Genomic DNA, 14,773 nt, shown 5'->3' with positions numbered 1-14,773 from the left:
AATTGATTACCAGCAGGTGTCATTGTTGTCCTAAGACTCAAAAAGGCAACATGTGGCCTCTCTCTGCGTTCTAAAGGGCATACTATTTATTTATTACTTTGAGTTCACACTGCAGCTGCTCTTAGAAAGTAGTCATGGTTATTATGCAATTAACTGGAAATACATATTAATAACTTTTTACTCGCATAACATGCTGCCCTAAACTTTGAACCTCTCATATTGTCTACACAGAGGATTGCGGTTCAGAATAGCATTGCCAGATCCTGCTTTTGATATACTATGTTTTGGGACAGACTGCATATTTTTCTAGTTTATTAGGAACACCCAGCGAAAAAATAAATAAATTACAAAACAACCCTGAAAAAACTCCTCACAGGTTGTAATGATCATTTTTTTCCAAACGGTGGTAACTGTTGTCTACCGTCATCGACATAAATAGGGTGGATAAAATAATAAGAACACTATCAGGTGGGTATATTACTCAAGTCACTTTAGAACGTCTCTCGCAGGTATACAGTCAGAATATCAGTACGATTGCTCACAGCCTCAATACTGCATATTCACACGGATGCACACCACACTGTGTGTGCGCAAGTGTGTGTGTCTGTGTAATTTTGTGTTAGTCATCTTGCACAGGGTACTCACCAGCTGCGTAGCGTGCTCAGGGTGGTGGAGTCACGAGGGTCTCAGAGCTTCAGAAAGGTGAGGTTTTGCACACACACACACACACACACACACACACACACACACACACACACACACACACACACACACACACACACACACACACACACACACACACACACACACACACACACACACACACACACACACACACACACACACACACACACACACACACACACACACACACACACACAAATAGTTGCAAAGTTGCTGTAGTTTGCATCGCTATAGCTGCCAAGCATTCGTTAATCAATAGTGTATCAGCACATTCACATTTAGATCAGCTATATGCTAACACTTTGGACAAGCTAATTGAGGAGGAAATATATTAAAGCAAGTTAAAAAATAAATCCACATAAACTATGCTCGAAAAGATCATAGCTTTTAAGACAAAGGATGAGTCTCTGCTTTAGTCTAAATTATTATAACTTAAAGTTAGTAATTTAGGATTTCAGAGCTATCTGTGATTGAGGGATTGCCTCCAAACTGAGCCGGTGTGCGGTATTAACTGGTTTTTGAATTAACTGGTTTTGGTACGCGTGCATGAGGCAGATGTGCCGTAGGAGTGGCCTCGAGTTGCCTCTCAGGACCCGTCTCGACTAACTAGGAAATGCACATTTCCATCGCTTAGCCTCTCTGTCACGTTCTTTTGATGTAACGCTAATGTTTTAAAGACTAAATACGGAGGACTTTGCTGTAAAATGTGATACCTGTTCGGGAGGCTGTAGCTGAGACGCCGAGGACACGGAGCGAGGATAAAGTAGGTGACTCTGCTGATGCCTGTTCAATATACTACTAACTTCAATAAATACTTGACAAAATGCTCTTGTTGTCAGTCTGATATTTATGTTATACGTCGTTATCTGACGTCCAGTCGATGTGAGACCAGTTTACTCTTCATACAGTGTGTAATGATGAAGCATGTAGCCCGTTGTTTACACCCAGCTCGCCCACCGCTGTCAGCTGGGAAACTGTGATCGACTCAGATTAAATTGTGATACAACACTGTGTGCTCTCACGTCTCTTATGTTTTATATTCGAGACTACGGATCCACATATATCCTCGTAACTATACTCTACCCTGTGCAGCGCTCACTGGTCCAGATTAAACATGACTGTTACCTGTTGTTACGATAAGGACACACATTGAATAACTACACACAGGAGTGAGCGTGTCTTTAGACACATGACGGGGGAGCAGCTTGCTCCAGCCTTCGTTTAGGATTTCGACGGCATTAACGAAACGTTTTCCACCTTCATGACGATCATATCACTTGTTGACTGGCGATAAAAAAATATCTAAAACGACAATAAAAAAAATAAAAAATCATGGATTTCTCAAAGAATCGAACAGCCGACTTGTGCACCTGCTGTTCTGTTCTTTGCTTGTGAACTACCATTATAGGGTATTTCACCCGATTACCCGCTTTACATTACAATGTACTTTACAATAACAAAAACTGACTGAGCAAATTAGGTCAGTAATATAGTAACTTTGGAAGACATTAATATTTATATAATATATTCTAACACCGACTGTCTTTTCTTCTTACATCATAGACCCACCTAACTCAAATACGTGATTGCATAGGCAACAGCCGCTTTGTGCATTAAAGTTGATGCGACCATAGGAAACGCAGTTACTGATTATCACTATTAGTGATTTATCTATTAATCTAAAACGTAAACTGACTGTGATCAACCCATATTCCTCTATAGCTCAGTGTGGTAGTTGGGATGCCACTGAGGAGGCTCTATGGTCGCAGATGATCGCGGGTTCGATTCTTGGCGTTAATCTTTATCCATTTTTTAAATTTTCTTATCGCCAGTCAACAAGTGATATGATCGTCATGAAGGTGGAAAACGTTACGTTAATGCCGTCGAAATCCTAAACGAAGGCTGGAGCAAGCTGCTCCCCCGTCATGTGTCTAAAGACACGCTCATTCCTGTGTGTAGTTATTCAATGTGTGTCCTTATCGTAACAACAGGTAACAGTCATGTTTAATCTGGACCAGTGAGTGCTGCACAGGGTAGAGTATAGTTACGAGGATATATGTGGATCCGTAGTCTCGAATATAAAACATAAGAGACGTGAGAGCACACAGTGTTGTATCACAATTTAATCTGAGTCGATCACAGTTTCCCAGCTGACAGCGGTGGGCGAGCTGGGTGTAAACAACGGGCTACATGCTTCATCATTACACACTGTATGAAGAGTAAACTGGTCTCACATCGACTGGACGTCAGATAACGACGTATAACATAAATATCAGACTGACAACAAGAGCATTTTGTCAAGTATTTATTGAAGTTAGTAGTATATTGAACAGGCATCAGCAGAGTCACCTACTTTGTCCTCGCTCCGTGTCCTCGGCGTCTCAACTACAGCCTCCCGAACAGGTATCACATTTTACAGCAAAGTCATCCGTGTTTAGTCTTTCAAACATTAGAGTTACATTAAAAGAACGTGACAGAGAGGCTAAGCGATGGAAATGTGCATTTCCTAGTTAGTCGAGACGGGTCCTGAGAGGCAACTCGAGGCCCTACGGCACATCTGCCTCATGCACGCGTACCAAAACCAGTTAATTCAAAAACCAGTTAATACCGCACACCGGTGGTTAGCAGCTAACAATGCTAACACGCAACAATGCATGCAAGAGGGAGGGTGTCCACATTCTCTGTTCAGGGAGACATTCCTCCACTTTATCTTTACATAGAGAATGATAGTTTGCTGATGTGATGTTGATAATACTCTGAATCCAGAGTATTAATACAGCATACTGTATACTGGTCATACGCTCTCTTTATGCTCATTGACAGTGTTACATTAATACATTGTACTTCCCTCTTAGTCTGCAGCAAGGAAGCTAGCAGAGGTGCTGCTGAGCTCCGTGAGTGAGGATGCCTACTGGACCCCTCTGGGCCCCCCACCCTCAGCCTGGCTCCACAGAGAGGGAGCCGCCGCTTTCAAAGACGCCATCTACCCCACTGTTAAACCACCGCAACGTTACAGTACTGACTGGTTCGTTAGTCACAACCTGTTTTTTGTTGTTGTTAATTATTCCAACAACTGAAGCACTTGGCAGTTGATGCTAATTCTTTTTGTCCAAGTGATTTTTTTTACTAAAGACTATTAGTCATGACAAGGGAGGCGTGAATTGGAGTCACATAATGGTAGGCAGGGGAGTCTTAAAAAAACCACAAACAAATGCAGTGCGATCCACAAACAAATACATACAAATCCACACACAAATAGAAAATCCATATAGAAATGCAAAAATATATTTGTGATTTTTCTTTTACATTTATATAAATTGTAATTTATTTATGTGTGCATTGGAATGTATTTGTGAATCGTTCTGCATGCGTTTGTGAGTCTAGTTTATTTGTAAATCGAATATATTTGTGAATTGTTCTGTGGACATTTGTGAATCTTTGTGTTTGCATTTGTGAGTCATGAGTGCATTTGCAATTTTTGAGACTGATTTGCCCCCATATTAAGCCAAGTGATTTGGAAGTTATGTGTCTCTAAATATTAAGCCACACCCCTTATACGTTCATTGGTCCATATCTTCTAAACACAATGAGATATCAACAAGCCTTTTGTCACCAAATTCAAAATGGCGGAAAATCTCAATTGAGCTTTTCTTCTGCATTTGCCTCTTTGCAGGGATCCTGCGCTTGTTGCTCAGGCCCTGCAAATCCTGCTTAGTCACTGCCACATGCCTAATCCTGCCCACACGTTCATAAGTGAAGATCTAAATCTATGTTTGAGATTAGAAGGATAGGAGGAACAGGAGGCTTCACCCTGAGGCATAGCTGTACTTGAGCATTGTTTACAGCTTTTGTCATCAGTTTTCTATTCTGAAAAGGCCACACCGGTGTCTGGTAAACGTGTCATTTATTAGGACAAAGATCCGACCAGAGAGGCAAGAGAAGCAACGAAAGTGATGAATGACAGCGGTGGGAGAGGTAGAGATGACGGATCTTGTGTGTGTGTGTGTGTGTGTGTGCGCTGTGACATCTGAGATAGTGCTGTGTAGCGATACACCCAGTGTGGCCCGTGCTGTGTTACAGCTCCACAAGTGAGACAGAAACTGGACACTCCCGTCAATCTGGAACTGTACCTGTGGACCAGCGAGTGTGTGTGCGCGTCGTGTTGGTGTGTGTGTATGAGAAAGAGATCGACTTCCTTTTATTGGTTCTATTTCCTGTTTCTTGCGTCCTGGCAGTTGCTTCTGTCCTCAGAACGTGGTTGAGGAGGCTGTTTTGCTGCTGCTCATCACAGAGTCCATGGTGAGACCCACATACATACACTCCCTCTGTTTTCTCTAGTATTTCCCTTACACCACACGCTCTCAGACTATTTGCTTTCAAAACACACTATAGACCTCTCTGTCATCAGAATCACCTCCTTTCCCTTCCTTAGTTTCCCTCCAACTCCTCACTCTCTCTGCATCTCTGTCTGCTCAGGCCAGCGGCGAGGCGGTGATCAGTCGTCTGCCAGACCAGGCCGAGTCTCGCAAGGCTAGCCTGCAGGATGCCACCTCTGTCTATGACCTGCTCACCATCAGCATGGCCAGGAGGGGGCAGTACGGCATGCTCTCTGAGGTGAGCTGACACACACACCCGCCTCTGCCGGCATCCAGCATGCACGCAGTCATAGCAGGGGGCAGGGTCATGGCGGAAGGAGGCTGGCCCACCAGGCATGAGGCATTGCGAAAGTGGCCAGACCAATGAGGCCAGGCCTTTGAGGCAGGAGGCACAGACAAGTAGGCAGGGGCATTAGGAAGAGAGCCAGGTCCAGGCCAGGGGCTGGATGCAGGAAGCAGGGGCAAGGAGTAAGGATCTTGGAGCCAGGATCAGTTTCAGACACAACCCCGACCCTATAAGATGTAAAATCACAAAGACTCCGGGGAAGAAGTAGAGTTAGTAATGTGCAATAAAGAGACGTAAAGTAGAGAGAGAAGATGAGAGAGGAGCTCAGTGTATCCTAAAACGTCCCCCAGCAGCCTTTTCAGTCTGGACCAGGGCAAACCTGATTCAGCCCTAACTATAAGCGCTATTAAAGAAGAAAGTCTTAAGTCTACTCTTAAATGAGGTGACTGTGTCTGCCCCCTGGACTGAAGGTGGAAGCTGGTTCCATAAAGGAGGAGCTTGATAAGTGAAGGCGCTGGCTCCTATCCTACTAGTTAGGACTCTAGGAACCACAAGTAGCCCTGCATTTCGTGAGCAACTGTGGCTCAGTGCTTAGCAGGTCTGTCTTTCAAACGAGGATCAACGGTTCAATCCCCGCTTGTAATAACCCTAGTCGATGTGTCCTTGAGCAAGATAATTAACCTTGAATTTCTCCCTGTGTATTATTCTAATTTGCTTTGGATAAAAGCTTCAGCAAAATGTCATGTAATGTTAGCTCTCTAGTGGGGTAATATGGTACTACAAGCTCCTGAAGATATGATGGTGCATCACCAACCAAGGTTTTGTAGGTGAGGAGAAGAATGTTTTTTTTAAACAGTGGAGCTTTTGTAATCCTCCATTTTTTTAAACTTCCAAATTCCTCCTCCACTACTCATTTAAAAACTTTTTTTACCCCCACTCCCCAAAATGTGACCTCTGACCAAATGTAGGAAGTTGGGAGGCGGAGACTAAAGGGATCTAGTCAAATTAGGTTTGTCCATCTGTCTGACTGATTCAAAGATAAACTCAGTCATCCTACATAGAGGCCCACACACACACTCATAGACACTGAGGTAGTTCCACATAGACCAGTAGATCAGTCTGCTGATATATTAGGCCATTTATCAATTAATCAAATGTCAGCTGGACAGTGCCATCCATCTCTGATGTGTAAAGAATAAGATTCAAAGTGATTGATTACATATTTACTGAAGCATCAATCAATCAATGAGTTGTGTTTCTAATATAAAATTTCAGTTGGAGGACACAGAGGCGGTATTATTATGTTGGATTATGCAAATGCAAAAGATTCTGTGATTTAACGTTTTTGCAGAAAGAAATGGCAAAAACGGAAGAAGTATTTAAATCCTGAAATTAAGTCAAAGCAAAAATAATAAAATGAAGTACATTATATTCCTACTTTCAGACTCATGTATTATCATATATGTTGAATTATTGTATAAATATTACAGGTGCATTAATGTGTAAGTAGCTCTTTGAGGTAGATAGAGACTGCTGGCAGAAGGCTCCAGGGTTGGGAGTGTCAGTTGTTCAGTTTTCCTTTTTGGACATTCAGGGTTCCCAGTGATTGACGGACTCCTAATGACTTTTCATCAAGCACCACCTTGAGGTAGAAATTTGGCTGCAAATATCCTGACAACCATTGGATGGATTGCCATGAAATTTGGTACACACATTTATGTTCAGCACACCTACAAAATGTCCATCACAGAGACACATACCAATAAGGAAGAGACTCAAATTGACCACAAAGAAACATAAAACGCCTACAAAGAGACACACGAGTTTACAAAGAGACAAAGACAACTAGAAATAGATGCAAAAAAGCTGCAAAGAGACCACAAAGATACATGAAGAGACTCACAATGACGATAAAAATGGCTAACATAACATGAACAACTACAAGGACACTCAGAATGACTAAAAGGAGAGAGAAATGACCCCAAGAAGACACAAAACAACTGTAAAGAGACACAAACATTGTCCGAATCGTGGTTACATCTCTGCATATAACCCCCCTAAACAGGGATTCAATTGGGATTTGCTATGTGGGGGCTTAACAAGGGTCAGCAGTGTCTCTTGACTTGACCTCACCGTGCAAGTATTCTTGCATGTTTAATAGATTTTCTAAGCTTGGTGCGTTCATCATATCGTTGAGGAAAGTATTTTCAAGGAAACAATTAGCCAAGATGAGTTATACAGTATAGTGCGGGGCATGTTTGTCTGCATGTTAAATGGCCAGCAGCCTTTTTAATAAGAGCCCATTATTTAATCAGAATATTCGGCAGACCTTTTGTTCTGGTTCCGCATGACTAACAACAGCTGACGAAGCACCGCTCCACGCCATTCCTCTGCACGTCCACACACAGATCAATCACGTCATTACGTGCTGAAACCGCACTGAGTGGGTGTCAAGTGATGACCGACAGTCATTTCAAGTTCAAAAAAATGTGGTCAAGGTACATTTAACGTTCCTAACCTTGGCTTTTCCTTTTGACATGGTCTGGAATAACCTGGCCATGACTCTGCCTCAACCTCTTTATGAGCATCCCCTTTCTTTCATGAATTTAACCACTAAGACATGCTTGTGTGTTTGCATTTCAGTGTCTGGAGCGAGCCATGAAGTTTTCATTCAATGAGTTCCACCTCTGGCATCAGCTGGGCCTGTCACTCATGGCGGCCGGGAAGGTGAGCTCATAGCTCCTTATACACCAGTGACAGCCCCCTTCAACAGACACCACACCACGACACACCCGAAGGCGACATCCATGTCCTGTACACTGCTGCACTCCTTCCTCGCCCTTTTAGCGTCAAGTAGTCTGCTGAATTAAGATTGTATATTAATTGCAAAAGAAAATACACTGAAATTACATTCAATGAGGTTATTAAACCGTTTGGTACAGAATGCATTGTCCTTAAAGGCAACTTCCTCTTGATTTAGGAAATAATAATAAAGATGCATTTGCTGCTAAATTATTGTTGGAATATTTCAAACATTCTTCAAAAAGAGATAGACATTCTTCAAAAGGAGCTGGAGTAGCTTACAATCCTCTCTCTCTTATTTTTTCTTTCCTCCTCCCTCAGTGTGTGTGTTTGTGTTTGTGTGTGTTTATGTAGCAGAAAAAACAAAATTGGTCTGAGTTGCAGCATAAAGTGACACTGCAGATCAATAGAGTGCTCCAGAAATAGGCTGCTCCCTAGAAGGAGAAGGGGCATTCCTTGGTGTCGTCAGATCCGCTTGTATTTAGGGCCAGTCGGGGACTGTGCGTGCCCGTGTGTGTGAGCGTATGCGTGTGCGACCACATCCTGGACCATCAATGATTGACCTACATGTATTAAGTGACTGTGTATCTAAATGGGTCTATTAGGGCTGTGTAAGGACAGTTGATGCACTCGCTTAAACACGATCCATGTCATCTGTGGCCGCATGATAAATTGGCTGCTGTGTGCACATGAATCAGTTTTCTGACACTGTGTGTGTGTGTGTTTGTGTGTATGTGTGTGTGCGTGTGCATGTGTGTTCCTTCCAGGGCCTTGGTGCTGTATCTGTATTTAAGGAGTGTGCCAGGATGAGACCAAAGGACCCCTCATTGCCCTTATTGGCTGCTAAAGTCTGCATTAGTCAACTGCACTTGGTGAATATGTGCAAAACATTCACATACACGTTACACACAAACACACAGATACAGTTGAGAGCAAAGGTCCGTGAGCCGGAGTCATGTACAGACGTTAAGATTCCGGTGATGCTGTTTCTCTCGCTGTGATATTATTGCTCTACATTTCCCAGAGATACCTTCTCCAGTGATACCTTTTGAATTCTGAGGGGGTCAGGAGATGATCAAAATGATGAGAAAATAATTATTATAATAATTGCAATGATTATAATTGTTGCAATATATGGTTTCCTTTTTTCTAGAAATACTTCTAATGAAACAATGCATGAAAAAAAGCTTAGAGATTAGATTAGATCGTACTTTATTCATCCCCAGGGGGAAGTTTTGGGAAGCAGCATCAAACATGTTTACAAATATACAACAAAATGTAATAAAATAAAATTGCAGGGCATTTAAGAATTTAAATAAAAAGGAATTGAAAATGTAAAGATAAGATACAAATTAAAGTGTATACAGTGATTCTAAAGTTTAAAGCGAGAGCGGTGCAAGGTGTATTGATGATCAATTTAAGGAGAATCTGGCCACAGGTGATTTATTGCCCAGACAGTGGGCAGGAATGTCATATCTGTCCTTGTGAAGCAAAGATGAAGCAGTCTGTTGGAGAACGTGTAGGTGTAGGTGGTGGAGAGGGTGGTCAGGGTTATCCAATATGGACAATACTGTATTCAGTGTCCTCCTCTCCAATACCTGTTCACAAAGCCAAACAATCAAATTGCACCGGATTACAGGCGGCGTAGCGAGGATCCATTCTTTATTTAGAACCGCTGAGCTTTCGGAAATCTGCATTTGGATGTCAGCTTCAGCCGACACTCCTAAGATGAAAAGGTGAGGTTGGGTCGTCGAATTCGACGCCACGCAGACAGCTGCCTTCATAGAATGTTAAGTGTGCGAGCGGAGAGGTTGGCGTTGGGGTCACTCTGCCAGATACCCGTCGTTGTAAAGCCCCGGCCAGCTTGGATATCGGCCAGCTGTTCGTGACACGGGCAGGAAGGAGAAAGTCAACATCAACAATGGTGTTAAGGCTGAGAGAGAGAGAGAGAGAGAGAGAGAGAGAGATTAGAAAAGAGGAGCTAACGGGCGAATGGAGAGATAGCACATCTGTTGGTGGCTCGAGATCATGAAACAGTAAGAAGCTTACACCCTTAATCACAATGGGCCATCACTGTGGCCATAGAGCAGTGGGGCATTACCTAAATGGGCCCCCATTATTTACCATCAACTCTACTGGACTTGTCTAGACTATTATCTAACCAGCAACATGTATTTTTTTGAAACAAAAAAACTAGAATTAATTTTGTTCATGTTTATAAAATATAAAAGGGAAACATGTACATCACTACAAACGTCACGAATGGCGATCTGAAAACCAAGCTGTTTTTTGTTGTTGGTGTTTTTTCCTTTAGAGCTGTTTTGCAGATACACGGTTCTCACCCGTCAACAGCAACGTGTTAAATTCAATTCAAAATAGTTAAAAATCCCAAATTACAAATATCTGCCTCAGAGGGCTTTACAATCTGTACACATACTGTACGACATTCCTGTCCCAGGAACTCACATCAGATGCCCAGGAAAAACTCCCCAAAAATATGGAAGAACCCTAAAGGAGAACAACAGAGGAGGATCCCTCTAGCCAGATGCACAGAAGCAATATATGTCATGTGTACAGATGAACCGCTTTATAGAGTTACAACACATTCAATGAATATGACAGAAATTATGAATAATTAGTAGGCATGTGGACCACAATCCATATTTCCACAATCCATGAAACAGAAGAGAGGAGAGATGACTGGGCATCAGCAGGGCCATGGCAGGGGGCAGGGCCACGGAGGCCGGCCCGTGTTCTTTTTTCAGGAGGGAGAGTGAGAGGGAAAAAATGAAACGTAATCCTCTTCAGATGCGCTTGAATGTGTGCGGGACTATTGTGTGCGGGGCTTTGCACTTGCGAGGATTCAGGCAAGAGAAAGACGAGCAGAGGGGGAGGATGAAGGAAATTGGGCAGTTCTGCAGTTGGCCTGTTGTTGCGCTGGCAAAGGCATCCCCCCCCCTACGCCCACCTGACCCGCCCGTCACACCTCACACAAGAAGACAGACTTTTCTCCTCAGCTCGGCTCAGCCACATACTGCCTTCAGTCTGCTGCTGTGTGTGTGGGCAAGCGTGTTTGTGTGTGCGTATGTGTGTGCGTCCTTCAGCAAAGTCTTTGTCGTCCTTGAGTCTGCTTTGGACCGTCCTCAGGATAAACTCATACCGGGTCTAAGCCATCAATACTTCCCTGCTTTGCACCTTTATTGTTTTTTTTGTGAGCAGAATGATTCGGTGTTCCACCTGTGCTCCAATTAGCCAGCATTCTTCGGTGGCTAATTGATTGTATATTTATACGTTTGTGTGGTTGTGTGCAGTTCAAGGAGGCCGAAGTTATGTCGCAGAGCGTGACTTCCATGGGGGAAGAAGCCGGAGAACTTCTACCTAAGGCCTACCTGTCCCTGGGACTCTGCTGCAGTTTACAGGCCTCTGACGGTAAGGACACGCAAATCAGTGAACATACTTTCCTCTCCAGGGAAAATGTGTTGTTCATGTGTTCAAATGCTTAAAACAACAGGTATCAGTGGACACCCAAACCTATTGCTTTCACTGTGGTTCCCCATCCTGACTCCTCTCCCAATCACCGATTTGTGATCACAACCTTTCCCTGATGTAAATCAATTGCCGTTAGCTGAAGTTAACCCCTCAAAGGTACAATTGATGGGATTCAGAGCATTAATATAACAGCAAACAACTACTTGCTTTGTGAAGATTAAGAGTAATGTCTACCTGAGAAGAGATGAAGTCACTCTCCTTTGTTCTGTGCTTACATAGCCGGCGCTTCGGCATCGAGTGCTTTAAGTGCATGTTCGTGGAGATGAAAGCTCCATATAAGCTAAGTAAGTGCTTTCGTATGCCGATTACAACTGATAACTGTGTCCCAAACCGGGGTCGCCGTCGCGGCAGGATAGCCAGAAAAACACTGTTCAGCTTGCACTGTGCACGCTGCTAGAATCGTGAGATGCTGAGCACTTCGGCTCAGCCATCACCATGTTGAGAGTTGTTGAGAGGAAATCAAAATGCTCCCAATCTTATGTAATGCACCTTAAAGTCGTTTGATATTTGGCTTACCATCTATTTTTCATTAAGAAAGTGAATAAGTGTGAAAAATTCCCCAATTCTTTCAAATATTGTCTTGATTTGGTTATAGGTTAACTTGGAAGGGCATGACAAAGACTTTTTTATTTTGGTGTGCGCCGAGTAAACTTTCAGCGTTGCCTCCCCTCCTCTCTCAACAGCCACCCTAAAAGTTGATCGCGATGAATTCAACAGAAAAGCACTGCGAGCTTTGAGCAAGTAGGTTCCTGTTTTTTTATTCTCGATCAGATCTTTCCTCTTGTTCATCAGCTGTTTGAGTTCTGCTCATAGTATTTCATTTCAACCAATGTGGTGAATCTTATCCTCTTAAGACAGTTGTTTTTGACAACTTTGTTAACACATTGTGAACCATCTGGGGTTTCTCTTTCTCCTCCACAGGGCTCATTCATTAGACCCCCTGGATGCTCAGATTGCTATGTACCTGGCTCTGCAGTTGGCACTTGTACGCCAGGTATAAAGTTAATATATGTATTCATCAACAGACATTAGTTATCAGAAACCAAGCGGATTGTAGGTCATGTGTGAGGATGTGTGTGTCCGGCAGGTATCGGCAGCCATAGAGCCCCTGCAGGCAGCTTTATCTCTCCTTGGGGACGACTTGCACTCACTCCACCTGCTGACTCTGCTGCTGAGCGCCCAGAAACACCACCGTCACGCATTGGACACACTGGGCCTGGCCCTCAGCCAGCACCCCGGCAACTTCAAGTAAAAAAAATCACTGTACCGTCCCACTCACACAGGCATGAATAAATGTTGGTGGCATTCGTTGTACCTTTTAGACTGTGTGTGTGTGTGTATGTGTGTGTGTTAGTGTGTGTGTGTGTGTAAGAGTACCTCCATGTTCTAACACTCGTCCTCTCCTTAGTGGTTGGATGTTTCAGCTCGACTGTGCTGGACGCTAGGCACACAAACACACACTCAACGCCTTATTTAGATGCGCCAGAGCAGAGGCCTGCATTGCGGTACCCATACCCCTCACCGTTGCCTTTTTAACACTGCAGCTCTGACCCGAGCCCGAGCCCGGGCCTGAGTGCTGCTTTCCTGACAGAACAGAGTCATTCCGACACATAAGCCCACCGGGCTGCTGCACTAAAAGCTACAACACACACAAACGGACAAAAAAAATGTCCACACGTTGTCGAGGTTATGGGTTCTCTTACCATCCAGCCAACATTTCACCAACACTTTCACGTTGTTGTTAATTGTGTTTTATTTGAGGTTTGAAATACACAGAATTTATATAATTGTTCAAGTATACCAGAATTATTTGAAAATATATGGATTTAATCTATATATTTATATATATATATATATATATATATATATATATATAAAGCATTTTAATGTACACAATGCTTTTGAACTGAATACTGTATAAATATATTTGTACAAAATTTCTTCACAGAATATTGTATTTATTCCCCCGAAATAGTATAATGTTTTCGGCTGAAAAGACTCGAAGACGTTTTGTCACATGTCACAAAAGATTCTATTACGAATCCAGAAATGGAAGGCAGGTCAGCAGCAGCACAGGCCCAACAGTTTAAGAAGTATACATAACAAACATTCATCAGCTGTGGAGGTCAGCTCCATCGTATCACACGTGGATAACTTTAGCTTTCCAGGCCAGTTATTTCAACCATAATATGAAAGTGTATTGCATCATCTTTCTGATGTGTTTTTGTCTCAAAGCCCAGCAAGGCATTTCATAACACAGCCATTTGAGGTCAGTGTTGGCCTCCACGGTCCCGGTACAGACAGCTGGGGTGCATCCATACAGGAGGGAAAGGAAGAGAGAAGAAATGCAGAAAAACAAGAACAATGATGAAATAAATGCAGGGAAGGCTTCATAATTACTGATTGCTGATCAGCGCTGTCATGAAAATTGGAAGATGAAATCACACATACACACACACACACCCACACACACACACACACAGACGCACACACACATACGCACTTCCTCCACACTTGACTGCTTTGACCCATTTAAGAGCTCTTTTCCGTGTTTGGCCAATCACGTCGCTCTCTACGCCAGGAATCCCCATCGCCCTGGTAACCATGAGGTCATATGGGCAGAGCAGGCAGCATCAGTTGTTGTTCCCAAACTGTTGTTATGGAGCTGCCGAGAGACATTTAGTCAGAGAGAATGAAATATAGATACAGTTCTATAAATCGGTACCTCACTGAGCGGAACAGCTTAATTAAGATGAAGTGTTACTGAATGTCCATTTACTGTCTTACCGCTAGCTTCATTGATCTATATTTCTAATTTACTGACCTGTTATGCCAGTAAAACATATTTGACCTGAGCCAACTACAAGCTGAAGTGAGACAAAGAATGCAGTGCTGCACAGGCCTGAAATGTTCGCCTTAGCCTGACCTAGCTTAATTTATTTGGGTCGAGCTGGCCAACAGCAAACACACGTTTTCATCCTCTCAAAGCACTGGTTTGAGTGTAGCAGTGTCTAATGCTTTATCAATTTGTCCATAATGATTGAGCAGCTAACTGTGACTATTACTGGAAAATGCC

The 14,773-nt window shown here is 43.1% G+C and overlaps 1 protein-coding gene across 2 annotated transcripts in view; it reads left to right on the top strand.

Annotated features, from left to right (window-relative positions):
* ttc7a (tetratricopeptide repeat domain 7A) overlaps positions 1 to 14,773 on the top strand; it is a 55,094-nt gene that overhangs the window by 6,928 nt on the left and 33,393 nt on the right. The window contains exons 6-15 of one of the 2 annotated variants that reach the window (XM_056435258.1): positions 624 to 702; positions 3,540 to 3,709; positions 4,920 to 4,983; positions 5,161 to 5,298; positions 7,990 to 8,073; positions 8,916 to 9,020; positions 11,460 to 11,577; positions 12,381 to 12,438; positions 12,619 to 12,691; positions 12,785 to 12,945. In XM_056435258.1, coding sequence (XP_056291233.1) covers positions 624 to 702; positions 3,540 to 3,709; positions 4,920 to 4,983; positions 5,161 to 5,298; positions 7,990 to 8,073; positions 8,916 to 9,020; positions 11,460 to 11,577; positions 12,381 to 12,438; positions 12,619 to 12,691; positions 12,785 to 12,945 — 1,050 coding nt within the window. The remainder of the gene's footprint in view (positions 1 to 623; positions 703 to 3,539; positions 3,710 to 4,919; positions 4,984 to 5,160; positions 5,299 to 7,989; positions 8,074 to 8,915; positions 9,021 to 11,459; positions 11,578 to 12,380; positions 12,439 to 12,618; positions 12,692 to 12,784; positions 12,946 to 14,773) is intronic. The other variant, XM_056435259.1, reaches the window with a different exon arrangement.

The sequence above is a fragment of the Pseudoliparis swirei genome, chromosome 17, assembly GCF_029220125.1.
Source record: "Pseudoliparis swirei isolate HS2019 ecotype Mariana Trench chromosome 17, NWPU_hadal_v1, whole genome shotgun sequence".
In the NCBI taxonomy this organism is placed as follows: domain Eukaryota; kingdom Metazoa; phylum Chordata; class Actinopteri; order Perciformes; family Liparidae; genus Pseudoliparis; species Pseudoliparis swirei.
Note: the sequence above shows the minus strand (reverse complement) of the source record. Positions and strands in the feature narration are given on the sequence as shown.